Source organism: Bos javanicus, chromosome 22 (assembly GCF_032452875.1).
Source record: "Bos javanicus breed banteng chromosome 22, ARS-OSU_banteng_1.0, whole genome shotgun sequence".
NCBI lineage: Eukaryota > Metazoa > Chordata > Mammalia > Artiodactyla > Bovidae > Bos > Bos javanicus.
The window spans coordinates 23283400-23296994 of record NC_083889.1 but is presented as its reverse complement, the minus strand read 5'-3'; the positions used below and the strand labels follow the sequence as shown (position 1 = coordinate 23296994).

General features: G+C 43.9%; 1 protein-coding gene across 3 annotated transcripts in view; it reads left to right on the top strand.

Annotated features, from left to right (window-relative positions):
* The window catches only part of CNTN4 (contactin 4), a 1026926-nt gene that overhangs the window by 1000548 nt on the left and 12783 nt on the right, over nucleotides 1–13595 (top strand). For all 3 annotated transcript variants that reach the window (XM_061396381.1, XM_061396379.1, XM_061396380.1), the window contains 7 exons: nucleotides 1688–1846; nucleotides 4540–4689; nucleotides 6815–6885; nucleotides 7924–8158; nucleotides 10669–10781; nucleotides 11341–11527; nucleotides 11960–12072. In XM_061396381.1, coding sequence (XP_061252365.1) covers nucleotides 1688–1846; nucleotides 4540–4689; nucleotides 6815–6885; nucleotides 7924–8158; nucleotides 10669–10781; nucleotides 11341–11527; nucleotides 11960–12072 — 1028 coding nt within the window. The remainder of the gene's footprint in view (nucleotides 1–1687; nucleotides 1847–4539; nucleotides 4690–6814; nucleotides 6886–7923; nucleotides 8159–10668; nucleotides 10782–11340; nucleotides 11528–11959; nucleotides 12073–13595) is intronic.

Here is a 13595-nt window from a genome sequence, read left to right as displayed (position 1 = left end):
CAGCAGCCAAATTCAGGCCACCTCCTTCCTGTGCTCCTTCTGCTTGCCAACAGTGGGCTCAGCTCTTCCCCGTCCATTGAATTCATTGAAGGATTTGGAGAGGAATGCTTTTCTCCTTTGTGGTACTTTGATTCTAAAGGCCATGGAAGGAACATCTGTTTTTATGATATTTAGCAAAACTAATACAATTATGTAAAGTTTAAAAATAAAATAAAATTAAAAAAAAAAAAGGATGGGAACGCTGGGATAAGAAAGCTGGTGAGAAAAAAGAAAATTATATTATTATCTTCTGGACTTTCTGTGGTTAATAAGAATCCTGAAGACCAGAGGTCATGCCAGCTCTATCTAGGTGGCATTAGACTGGCGTGCCGAAATGTCACTATGGAAAATTAATCAGTGCCAGCGTGCAGACTTGCAGACCTTTCATTCAGGAGTAGGAGGGAGAAGATAAATTTAGTCTCACCTGTGGGTCTATAAAAAAAGGCTTTTTAAAAAAGGAAAGAGAAATTTAGGACATCACTGAAAGCGTGCAGAAGTGAATCCCAGAACAAAGTGCTACTTGTAGAAACTGCCATTAACTTTTCAGCACTCTGTGAAAGGTCTCTTTCTTCCCTGCCCCTGTGCCGTGGCCCCGGAGTATTTTGGCAGAACATCTGATCGCTCTCCTGGGCATCAGCACATCCCTCTGCCCCCTAGGAAGATCTCCTTACTCCTATCTAGCACACAGGAACTTTGTGGCTCTGTCTCCCTCCCTCGCATTCGACGTCTCTGCCGAGCTGTTCACTCATTAGAAATGCCTTTAACTGCCTTCTAAGAGCTTTTCATATTGGAATCTAGGACAGCTTTGGGTCTTTGCTCTGGCTCTGTGTTATTTTGTGATTGCCTGCCAACCACTTTCCAGCTTTCTGTTTCTTTATGTTTTTCAAGCCTTCATTTAAAACTGATTTCCTCCCATTTTGGTGGTCTAAGCACAGTGCTCTGTGCACTTCCAGAGCAGAAGTAGAAAAATACAGGTGTGACTTACAGAAATTGCAGGTGTGGGTCCTCAGGCTCCAACTTGATTTTGAAATTTCTCTGAAGAAGCCACAGACTTCTGTTTCTTGAACATGAGCCACTTTTCACAGCAGTTCCCTCGCACATGACTGTGTTTTGGCATTTGATGTGGACATCCCAGTGCAGCTGGACTATGCAGAAAAACTCTGTGACCCCAAAGTTCTAAAGTCATTTTTTCTCACACCATCAGGGGTAGAAATGACCACTTTCAGAAGACTCAAATCTTCATTTATCACCACTGTAGCCCCAGATAACAGTGTCCAGTTCATAGTAGGAACCTGTAAATATATGATGGGTGGATTAATGAACTTGGTTCCTTGTAGTACACCAATATTCTCCTTTGGCATCTGGAAAAAAATATTCTATTGTAATTGTTGGGTACCTATTAGTTTTTCCTATTCTGTAGTGAACCCCTGGAGGGAGGAGGCCACACCATGTTTCATTCATCTATGTAGTTTCAGAACCTAGAAGGAAGATAGGCACCTCACGGGTATTCAAAAAGGAATTGTCAAGTGTTGAACTTGGGGCTGGATGAATCAAGAGTTGAATAGAGTGTTGACCATTCAACCGAATGGTCACTTGCTTGGACATTTGAACACACTGCTCCACTTCTGAGGGTCTTGCTCTTTCTCAGGTCCTCCAGGCCCCCCAGAGGCCGTGACTATAGATGAAATTACAGACACCACGGCTCAGCTCTCCTGGAGGCCCGGGCCTGACAACCACAGCCCCATCACCATGTATGTCATTCAAGCCAGGACTCCGTTCTCCGTGGGCTGGCAAGCGGTCAACACAGGTACTATATTGAACCTCTGATTCCGGTGTCTCATTGGGGCTTTGGCAACTCAGCAGAATGGACACAGCTGTGAAGCAGAGGCTGAGGGGCCTCTTGTTTCTCGTTCAGACACATCGCTACAGATGAGACTTTCAGGCAGCGTTTCCCAGACCTCAGCCCACCATACTATCATTTATTTAATATTTTTCTTTCTATTGATTCAAATTTGCTGGTTCTTTAATTCGTTCTAAGCCACAGTATCTAAAATGATGTTAGGTCTTGGCAGTAGTGGTGGTTTAGTTGGTAAGTCATGTCCAACTCTTGCAACCTCATGGACTGTAGCCTGCCAAGCTCCTCTGTCCATGGGATTCTCCAGGTGAGAATACTGGAGTGGGTTGCCATTTCCTTCTCCAGAGGATCTTCCTGACCTGGGAATCGAACCCTGGTCTCCTGCATTACAAGCAGATTCTTTCCCAACTGAGCTATGAGGGAAGCCAACAAGGTCTTGTGTTGGTTTTATTTTTTAAACGTATTTTGAAATACATTTGTTATAAAAATAAATGTGTCATCTGTCTGTGCATTACCTGAAATTGTCTGTGCGCCTCTAGCGGTGCACTTTGAAAAGCACGGGATTCGTTACTCTATAGTCACAGTCTGTTAGGTTTGTACCCAGCTTTCAAGAAACCTGTATCGAAGGACTGCATGGAGACTCTTGACTTGCTGTCATTTTTTTAGATGGATACATTTGAGTATGAAGAGGCATGAGGTTTTGTTAAAGCATACATGAGTAGGCCTACCACTTCTGCTCCTGTCTACACCTCTCAATTGACTCAGTTTGTTATTTTATTTAGGTTTTGTTTGAGGAAAAAAACAAACAAACAGTTATTATAAGCATGTTGCACACTCCTCTAGTTTTTCCATTTGAGCATATCTGACCTCAGAAATGGGTTTCTGTGTTTCCAGCTGACACTGACTTTCTCCTGGGTCACGGGAGTGTTTCAGGAAGAAAGGAAAGGAAATCTGGAAATTAAGGATATACGACTTCTAATCCTGAGCAGATTTCTATACGTCTTTATTTTCCTCTTCTGTTAAATGGGCAAAATAAGAACAGTTATGACCCTATACAGAAGTGATTGTGAAACTTAAAAAAAAGTAAATCACTGCATAAATATGATGAAGGAAAGGAGGGGGATGAAGATATTGATATTCACAACAATGATAAGGATAGTATACAAAAGAAAACAGCTACAACTAGAATTGGTTGAGTGCTTATAAGTGCTTTTCTTGGGTGTTCTCAAATGCACTGTGAATAGATGTTATTAGTTTTATTTCACAGTGAGAAAACCAAGGTGTGGAAAGGTTAAGCAACTTTCCTAAGGTTCTTCAGCTGCTAAGAGTGAATTCAGGATTAGAATCCAGGTTGTCTGACTGCAGAGCCCATACTTTTCACCTTTGGAGGGAAGGATTGTATACATGTGGTCCCAAGGAGGCGGGAAGTCACTGAAGTCTGGTCACTGGGGCCTCAGCTTTGTCACAGGGACATCCCCTGGGCCCATTGGGAAATCTTTATGGTAATCAGTTCAAAACCCAAAAGGTTGCCCAGAGAGTGTAGAAGCCAAGTCCAGGGCTCTGTGGCTTGCGGCTTCAGGCAGTGAGCCCCGTCCTCTGTGAAGGAGCCCTGCTGAATGAACACTGTCAAATGCTGCCTCTCTGATCCCGCTTTTTGTGTTCTTCATGGACCGTCCGTTCTACATTTGCAGCTTCTTTCTTTTGATATGCTAATACAATTCACTGACAGTAGTTGTATCGATCTATATCATTATTGCTCCGTTGTTGTTAAAGGTAGTGGCACCCCACTCTAGTACTTTTGCCTAGAAAATCCCATGGACGGAGGAGCCTGGTAGGCTGCAGTCCATGGGGTCGCTAGAGTCGGACACGACTAAGCGACTTCACTTTCACTTTTCACTTTCATGCATTGGAGAAGGAAATGGCAACCCACTCCAGTGTTCTTGCCTGGAGAATCCCAGGGACGGGAAAGCCTGGTGGGCTGCCGTCTCTGGGGTCGCACAGAATCGGACACGACTGAAGTGACTTAGCAGTAGCCGCAGTTGTTATAATGGAGCTTGGGCCATGTGGTCAAAGATGCAAATCCACTGTGACCTTGGGTGAGTCATTTGACCATTATGTGGTACCTTTTCCTCATCTATAAAAATGAAGAGAGTAAGTTCACCGTATTCCTAGGGTAGTTGTAAGAATTAAACAATGTGCCCAGTCCTATTCAGTAAAAACCGCGAAACATGTGAGAGAGAACAAGAGTGATTACAGTCAGGTAGCCTTGGGCCTTGGAGACTGTCTTTGTGGTATCATCTGCTGGTGTGAGATTTGAGTTGATTGGTCTGGCGCGGAGTGATCTGGGATGACCGCCGTGCAAGGGCTGTTTGTGCAGCTGCCCTCAGACCTGCGGTGGTGCCCTGGATACAGTGACGGTGATGGTGGTGATGAACCAAGTTCCAATCTTCCTAACACGGAATTCTATGGAACATCCTCACCTTTTTTTTAACCTTGTAATAACTAAAGTTTATGGCATATAATTTTGAATGCCTTTTAATCAGTATTTTATTACATACAACTTTGAATCACAGTCACCAATACTTTTTCTTAAAGTGGGACAAGTATTAAAATCAACTATTTCACTTTCTTTCGATGTCTTTCAGTCCCAGAACTCATCGATGGGAAGACATTCACAGCCACCGTGGTGGGTCTGAACCCCTGGGTCGAGTATGAATTCCGCACAGTTGCAGCCAACGTGATTGGGATTGGGGAGCCCAGCCGGCCCTCTGAGAAGCGGAGGACAGAAGAGGCCCGTGAGTAGCACCCCGAATACAGCAACTCCTGCTCCTTAGGGAGAGGCGTTTAATCACCCTGTTCTTCAGCCCTAAGGAGCTTCAATGTTAAACATCCTTCCCTACAATGACTGCAGTCATCAGAAATGAGGCCAGTAGATGCTCAGCTTATTAACCAGCAGGGAGTATCCTTTCTATTGTTGTTTTTATTTATTTATTTTTGTTGAAGTATATTTGATGTACAATATTATACAAGTTAGAGGTGTACAGTTTGGTGAGTCACAATTTTTAAAGGTTACACTCCATTTATACTTATTATTAACTATTGGCTATATTCCCTATGTTTTATGAGTATCCTTGTACCTTATTTTGTACCTAATGATTTGTACCCCATACTTCCTACCCTTACAACATCCCTCCCCTACTCCTGTCCCCACTGGTAACCACTGGTTTGTTCTTTCTCTCTCTCTTTCTGTGAGTCCCAGCACTGAGTTTCAATCCAGAGTTATAGTCTCACTCTTCACTGGGTTCCCTGGTCCAGGGTGAGACACCTGTCTTAGTTCCCTCAAATGCCATGTCTTTCTTCCTTGGTTCCTTTGTCACCAAGACTTTCCTACCAGGATTATTATTGTTTTAAAGGCACAACCACAGTTCAAATGCTGTCAACTCACAGGAATCTCAAGTGACAAAGATTAAGTTCTTCAGAAATGTCCAGTCCGATTGTCCTTAGGGCATAAACCCTTCGCAAAAGCTAAGGTTGAGAAATGAAAGTGTTAGCCACGTCATGCCTGACTCTTTGCAACTCTGTGGACTGCAGCCCACCAGGTTCCTCTGGCCATGGGGTTTTCCAGGCAAGGATACTGGAGTGGGTTGCCATTTCCTTCCTGCTAATTCATGCAAGCCCGATCAACAGTTCAGTAGGAACTTCTGCATACACAGCTTGGGTGAACGCAGGGAGAGAAGAGTATGAATTCATCAGCATTCCTTGTCTTTGTCTCACATGGCGTGGAAGGCCTAGGTGTGGATCTCTGTGAAGGTCCCAACCGTGATGAGACCAGTGTTTGTCGTTGTTATTGTTGTTCAGTCGCTCAGTCGTGTCTGACTCTTTGTGACCCCATGAACTGCCGCACAGCAGTCTCCCCTGTCCTTCGCCATCTCCTGGAGGTTGCCCAAACTCATGTCCCTTGAGTCAGTGATGCTATCTGACCATCTCATCCTCAGTTTGTTGAAGAAAGAGCAAAGCCCCAGAGCAAATGGGGCCTCTGACCCTACTCTTGGACACAAATCCATCTAGATCTGTTTCACTGTCTTTATCTAAGGGGACATACCCAGGCACCACATCTCTACCCCAGCCAGACATTTTCAGATTCTGTCTGGAGCTGTTCACTTACGTGATGATAAGCCAATAATCCCCATGCTTCCTCCCCCACTGTGAAATCATAATTTAATTAATTCCTCTCAGCAGTCCTGAGGACAAAGCTAGCCAAATTTCCCCTCTTTTACAGAGAAAACTGGGGATCAAAGAGTTTAAGCACAGTGAGCCAGAGGTCAACCTCTGTCCACCACTTCCTTCAACACCCAGCTCACAACTCACGTTGCTCTGAGAAGCCATTAGCCCAGCCCTGCTCTGAGCAGCCGCGCTGCCGAAGGCTGCCGCGCGCCTCCGTTCTGTCTGTGCGGCTCTGTTGTTGGCTGTCGACATCGCTCTGTAATCATCCTGCGTGTGCTCCTGCCCCCTCGACTAGACTGTAAACTCTGCCTGGGCAGAGTGTGTATCGTCTCTCCTTCGTGTATTGCCACGTGGTTAATAAATGCCTACCCAAGCATTAGAACCAGAACCTCGGTCCTTTTCTCATCCCCCTGAACCTCGGCCTCTAAGGGTGGAGCTGAACCATTGTTCAGTCTTGTCCGATAATAGATGTGCCTTGCTGAATGGGAAATAGGTCGCTATGGAATAGCGATTTCCTTGGTATATTTCATTTCTGTGAACTGATGCTTTAGACCCCTTGATCATACCATTTCTGACCTCAGAAAACAAAGCCATGCACATCTGAGTATTTGTTAGAGCGGGTCACCTCAGCCCGACACCGTCGTGGCCCTCCTGGCCTTGGTCACCTGACATGACTTGTTTTTGTCTCCTCAACAGTCCCCGAAGTCACCCCAGCTAACGTCAGTGGTGGTGGAGGCAGCAAATCTGAACTGGTTATAACCTGGGAGGTAAATGAATCATGAAACAACAGCAACACACATTAGTCCAGGCTATCTTATCATTTTATTCTGTGTTAAACACATCTAGGAAGTTTCCTCCTCTGTTTTTAACAACTAAAATCCATTTGAGTGCAGACACTCCCTTTCACAATGTTAATGGTCAGCAGGAAGAGATGTTGTTTGCCCATCGATTATGGAGTTAAGTTTTAATGCAGTTCATCACAGAAAAAAACAATCATGAAAGGGAAGACAACACAAGAAAAAAGTGTATGTAATATTATACATAAAAGAAGTCTGGCTTAGAGAAAACCAGTTTTTTTCTTTTTTTCCTGAATACTTCAAGGCCAATTGTGCACATTAGACTCTGTGTGCTAACACAATTTCCTGGTGACTTTGCTGCTGGAGCCCTCTTGTGTAAGGTTATTTTTTAAAAAACGTAGAGGTTTATTAGTCACTCATTTATTGAAAATTGATTTTGAGAGAGGAAGTCAGAGTCTCAGCAAAAGTTCTAAATGTTTCTGAAGGATTCTAGACAACAAGCCCGGAAGTTCAAATCTGTCATTTAACCAAAGCCCCAGCAGTAAGATAAACCACTCACCCTTTCCCGGTCAGCACTTCTGAGCTGAGAGGGAAGATTTGGGCTGAGCAAGATGATCCTCACTTCTTTGATGAGAGCTGCTTCATTGAGTATCTGTGTGACGCTGGAGGAAGAATCATGTTGGATGGTACATGTTGGAAATGTTGGGTTTTAGATCAACTGTCCAGTGTCTCCCACCGTCATTTCCAACAATCTCAGAGTTGGTCTCCCACATCAGGAAGCCAGGCTCTCCACTGCAGGTTTACGGTGACTTTTTTAAACTCCTGCTGCAGTCCCCTCTGAATATCAAAGCTAGACTGTTGGCAAGTCCCAAACTGAAGACTCTCCACAAAACCCATGATGAGATAGGATGGAGGCAAGATGGGGGTGTGGGTGGTGGTGGAATAAGACAATGTGGCGTTTGAATCAAGCTACTGCAGTCTCTGAAGACCACCTCCCTTCTTTCACAGACGGTCCCTGAGGAGTTACAGAACGGCAGAGGCTTTGGTTACGTGGTGGCCTTCCGACCCTACGGCAAAATGATCTGGATGCTGACGGTGCTGGCCTCCGCTGACGCCTCCAGATACGTGTTCAGGAATGAGAGCGTGCGTCCCTTCTCTCCTTTTGAGGTTAAAGTGGGTGTCTTCAACAATAAAGGAGAGGGCCCTTTCAGTCCCACCACGGTGGTATATTCTGCAGAAGAAGGTATGATGCTTCTTCAGTTTTAAGATTGATTTTATTCATATGTTTATTTATTTATGGCTGCTCTGGTCTTCGTCATTACACGCGGTCTTTCTAGGTTCAGAGAACAGGGGCTACTCTCTAGCTGTGGTGTGCGGGCTTCTCACTGCAGGTGTGTGGGCTTCTCCTCTTGCTGAGCATGGGCTCTAGGGTGCAAGGGCTTCAGTAGTTGCTGCTCCTAGGCTCAGTAATTGTGGCTGGTGGGCTCCAGAGCACAAACTCAGTAGTTGTGGTGCTCTGGCTAAGTTACCCCCCGACACACCCCACATGTAGGATCTTCCGGGACCAGGGATCAAACCAGTGTCCCCCTGTATTGTAAGGTGGATTCCTAACCACTGGACCACAAGGGAAGCCCTAGATGTTGATTTCAGGATGTGCCGTCAATTTAGCACTACCCATAAATTGAAGGCATATCCTGACTTGAGAAAAGTGTAGTATGAAAAATACATTTCATTGTCTTCCACCAATCTCTTAGAAAGATAGCAACTCCATGATATATAGAAACAAATGGATATCCACTATTAATTCCATTGCTAAGGACCAAAATCACAAGCACTATAGAAGATCTTCCATTTATATGTAATATTACTTTCAACAGAATTATATTTTGTAGCTTTAGGTGAACACTAAAATATAATTTGCATTTCCTCTTACCACTTTTCATATGTCATAGTATACTCAAAAATTATTCTGTTATTAAGTAGAGAGTCACGAAGCAATGTGATTGTTCTCACTGTCACCCATGGTGTTAGCACGTTGAGGGGTTCTCATTTATTTGTACTGCCTCAGTGCTAGCATTGCTCTTAGAATGCCTTGCATAATGGTCTTCATTTCCATCGGCGTTCGCCTTCATTGTTTCAAAGCTGATATTCGGAATGAGACCATATTAAAACAGTTGCAAGTTGAGTCATTGATTTGGAGTAAGTGAAGATGCAGTCCGTTCTGTACAGAAAGAGAAGGCAGCCCCTTAGACTCAGCAGTTCTCCATGATCTCACCCTCACCTCTCTTTTCTGCTTCATTTCCCTGCACGATCCATGCTCCAACCATAGCCAGAGGATTTGCAGTTATCCAAAGAACCTTGAGTCCCTAGCATATGCTTCACCTTCTTTTAATGTTCTCCGCCTTGCCCACTTTGTGATTTCACAGTTATCTTTCAAAATTCAACTTGAACAACTAAGGCCTCCTCTCATTTCCCGAGGCCAGCTGACTGAGTCGCTTCTCTTTGTCCTTGTACCGTAACATCCCTCTGTTATAATTCTCATCTCGATGTATTATAAATTTTGAGTTACAGTTTTATATTCTCACTAAGGTGTATTTCCTGAGGGCCAGATATTTATTTTTTCACCTTTGTGTCACCAGTGTCTGAACATGTATGCCACACAGACCCCTAATAAATACTGAGTGAATTAACACGCAGATAGAATAATACATTGTTATAAATAGACACAACCTTAGTGGCCTCCACCTCCAGCATGTGCTGGAACATAATGTGGATTTCAGAAGGAGCACACAAGTTACTGTTAATGGTTCTAGGTGAACCTTTAAAAATATCTGATAGTTATATATTGGTTTAAATTGCATCCGAAAATTTACAGCCATCAAATCAAAACCAGAATTTCATGAAGTTACAGCTCCCAATATGCCTAAGCTTTTCCTTAAGAAAGACCACTGACAGGAAAACCTTCACATAAAAATGGTACATAGCTCTGGCAGAAATCTGGCAAAAAGAACTGAAATGTGGGGGACAGACTTGGTCTAGACTCTCCTTTGCAACTAAGGATGCTAAGGCCCAGAAAGCATAAACGCCTTGTCCAAGACATACAGCTGGCGGTGCAGAACTGAACTGTCACCCAGCCCTCCTGTAACTTAGTCAAGTCAGTTCATTCTCCTGTTTTCTGTCTCTCTCATTTTCATAACAGCGAGTGGAACTCTCACCTATGACAAATGCTAATTAAGAAGGATGTATTAAATAAATTGCTGGCTAGGAGAACTTGGCTCTTAAACTTCAGTTTCCTGGTTTATTTCCCTTCCAGTTCGGTTCAGTTTAGTTCAGTCGCTCAGTTGTGTCTGACTCTTTGCGACCCCATGAATTGCAGCACACCAGGCCTCCCTGTCCATCACCAACTCCCGGAGTTCACTCAGACTCATGTCCATCGAGTCAGTGATGCCACCAGCCATCTCATCCTCTGTCATCCCCTTCTCCTCCTGCCCCCAATCCCTCCCAGCGTCAGAGTCTTTTTCACTTAACCCTAAATTCAGAAGCCAAAGACTTTGAACAGCTCTCTTCAGCACCGTCTCCATCACCACCCCCTCCCAGCCATTAATCCTGGGTCCTCTGTGAAGTGAATGTTTGGGTCATGATCAGTAAAGATTAGTCTACAATAATGGATTCTTTGCATCTATGATGCCAGTATCCAGAACCTTATTTGAATATAGCTGATAGAGTTGTAAATTTTTCCACACTCATCTGCAGAACCCACCAAACCACCAGCCAGCATCTTTGCCAGAAGTCTTTCTGCAACAGACATTGAAGTTTTCTGGGCCTCCCCTATGGAGAAGAATAGAGGTCGGATACAAGGGTATGAGGTAAGCAAGAGATGGGTGCCTTGGTTCTGGGTAAGGGTCTGTACCCCTCAGTGAGATCTTTCCACACACACACAGATGGAAAAAAGACCTCGAGTTCCATGTAGAGACATTTGTTTTAGAAGACAGTGGCTTCTAGAGGAGCACGGATGAAGGCACTGAGCATTCTGCTGTGAGCTTCCTCCTTTCTGAATTACAGAGACCTCTGTCCAAACACATGCAGGTCTGAGAATACATAAGATGGTTGGCAAGTTGAGCTTTGATTTCTGATACACCCAGGATCACTTGGCCTCAAAACGAGGTGGGGGTCAGGGAGGGAGAAATAGCAACAGTGGTTGTAGCAATTTCCCATCTCACTCTGAAGCTCAGAACAAAGAGGGGGCCTTTTTTTTATTGCCAGTTATTTCTCAGTGCACACAAAGGTCTTGGTTCTGAAGGCTCTGCTTATGACTTGCTATATAGAAAATTAACACTGTCATAAGAATCTTGTATGAAAAAAAAATCACATTGGAGGTATCCCCAATAGGTATGACATCCAAGGTCTTCCTTTGTGTTATCTCAGGTTAAATATTGGAGACATGATGACAAAGAAGAGAATGCTCGAAAAATACGAACAATAGGAAATCAGACGTCAACAAAAATCACCAACTTAAAAGGCAGTGCCCTGTATCATTTAGCTGTCAAGGCATATAATTCTGCTGGGACAGGCCCCGCCAGTGCAACAGTCAACGTGACAACCAGAAAGCCACGTAAGAATATTCTTGCTCAGAAATATTTCAGGGATTCATCAAACATATTCCAAGTTCATTGCCCATCCCTACCTCCCAGTGATCATTTGCATACTAATTGGTATCATTATGGAGATTCAGATTTACCTTAGCATTTTAACTGAACCTTCCCGAATACCATGCAAAATTCATTGCTCTGGAGGACAGAAAGATAAATGTTTTCTCCTCACTGGGAAGGGCTACTTCTTTTAGCTATAAATGTTAGGCGACCAACTGAATCTTTTTCCATTTGCAGCGCTGTATCTCGTCAGATTTTAGTGACCTTGAAGACACATATTAGTGCAATAGCCCGTTAAATTGCCTCCACTCTCGAATTCTAGGAAGGAGATATTCCTCAGAATCCATTGAGACTTAATAATCTGTGACTTCGTATATCTTAATTTTTTTTTATAGCGCCAAGTCAACCCCCCGGAAACATCATATGGAATTCATCGGACTCCAAAATTATCCTCAATTGGGATCAAGTGAAGGCCCTGGATAATGAGTCAGAAGTAAAAGGATACAAAGTGGGTAATTTCTTTTTTTGCTAAGGCACCTATACTCTTGCTGTTAATGGGGGCACGCTGTTCTCGTGAATCTGTCCTCACTTTCGCAGATGATGCTCTCACAGACTCATTTCTGCATCTCTGCCCCAAAGTGGTTTGGTCTGAGTTTTATAAATGGTCCCTGACAACTGACCAGGATTGAGAGAATCGCCTAAACTTCAGTCTCAGGCAGAGTTAATCGGAAGCGGTTAAAGACCCTGTGTTTGGGTCTATAAAAAAATCATGAAGATCCACATTTTTAATATCTCCAAAGTCAGTTTTGTTTTGTTCTTGTCTTGATCACATTTTTAATCAACAGTAGTAACTTCTCAGTGTTAGTAATGGTTAATTATTTTTGGTCATGTCCTTTTTGTTATGGAGATATTGTTGATGTTGTTTAGTCACCAAGTCATGTCCAACTCTTTGCGACCCTCTGGACTGTAGCTCCCCAGGTTTCTCTGTCTATGGGATTTCCCAGGAAGAATACTGGAGTGGGTTGCCATTTCCTTCTCCAGGGGATCTTCCTGACCCAGGGATTGAACCCGCATCTCCTGCTTGGCAGGTGGATTCTTTACCACTGAGCCACCAGGGAAGCCCATATACATGCATGTGTATATGGATTCGGATGTACACATATACACAAGAATTTTTTAGGAAATTCATTTACCTGATCCTATAAATGTTGGCCTGACTTTAATAAACTAGAAAAGGAAATTGATTGTAGCTGTGGTGCCGCAGTCATTAAAATTAAAAGGCATTTTAAGTATCCTGTTTTGTTTCACTTTTAAAGAACATTTGAGGCAACACAGGCTGAACAGAACTAGTCGGCAGGATGCATCAGGCCTGTATGCTGCTATTTTGTGGCATTTTCGTCCGGAGCTGTGGCGAGCAGCACACTGACAGTGCTGTCAGGCACTCGTTGTGAAGCCAGGGCTGGGAGTTGACACAGTTAGCCTTGAGTGGTGTGATTAGAGGATTCGGAAACCTTCCCTCCTATGGACCGTTTTCCTTTGTGCATGCGCCACGGTGATTTATATTCTGCAGCAGGGAAATAGTCCCTAAGAACTGATCTACAACCTTCCACTGGATCCCTTTTTAAAAGTAAACTTTCTAGAAGGGTCTGACAGACTAGAGCAAAAACAACCACGTCTTGATCCTCTAGTCACTATGTGACTTTAGGTAAATCACGTAACCTCTCTGGGACTGCATTTCTCTTTTGCTAAAGGAGAAATCTGCCAGTGTCTTCATTTCCCCCAAGCCTTTACGGCTCTAGTCCTTCTCCTTGGGACTGCCCCCTTCTACATCTGCATCCTTAATCAGGTCTGAGATGAGAAGCCTTCCCTGGTGGCCAGAGCTCTCACGATTTGTCGGATTTTTAAAAGTACTTTCCATCCTCTTGGGTAACTGTAATTGGCTGATGACTTACTGTGAATCCTCAGACAGTGGGCCTCATGAGCACGTAGCCTGAATGGTCCCCGGCTGAATTTCTCCAGCCGAGGATGCGT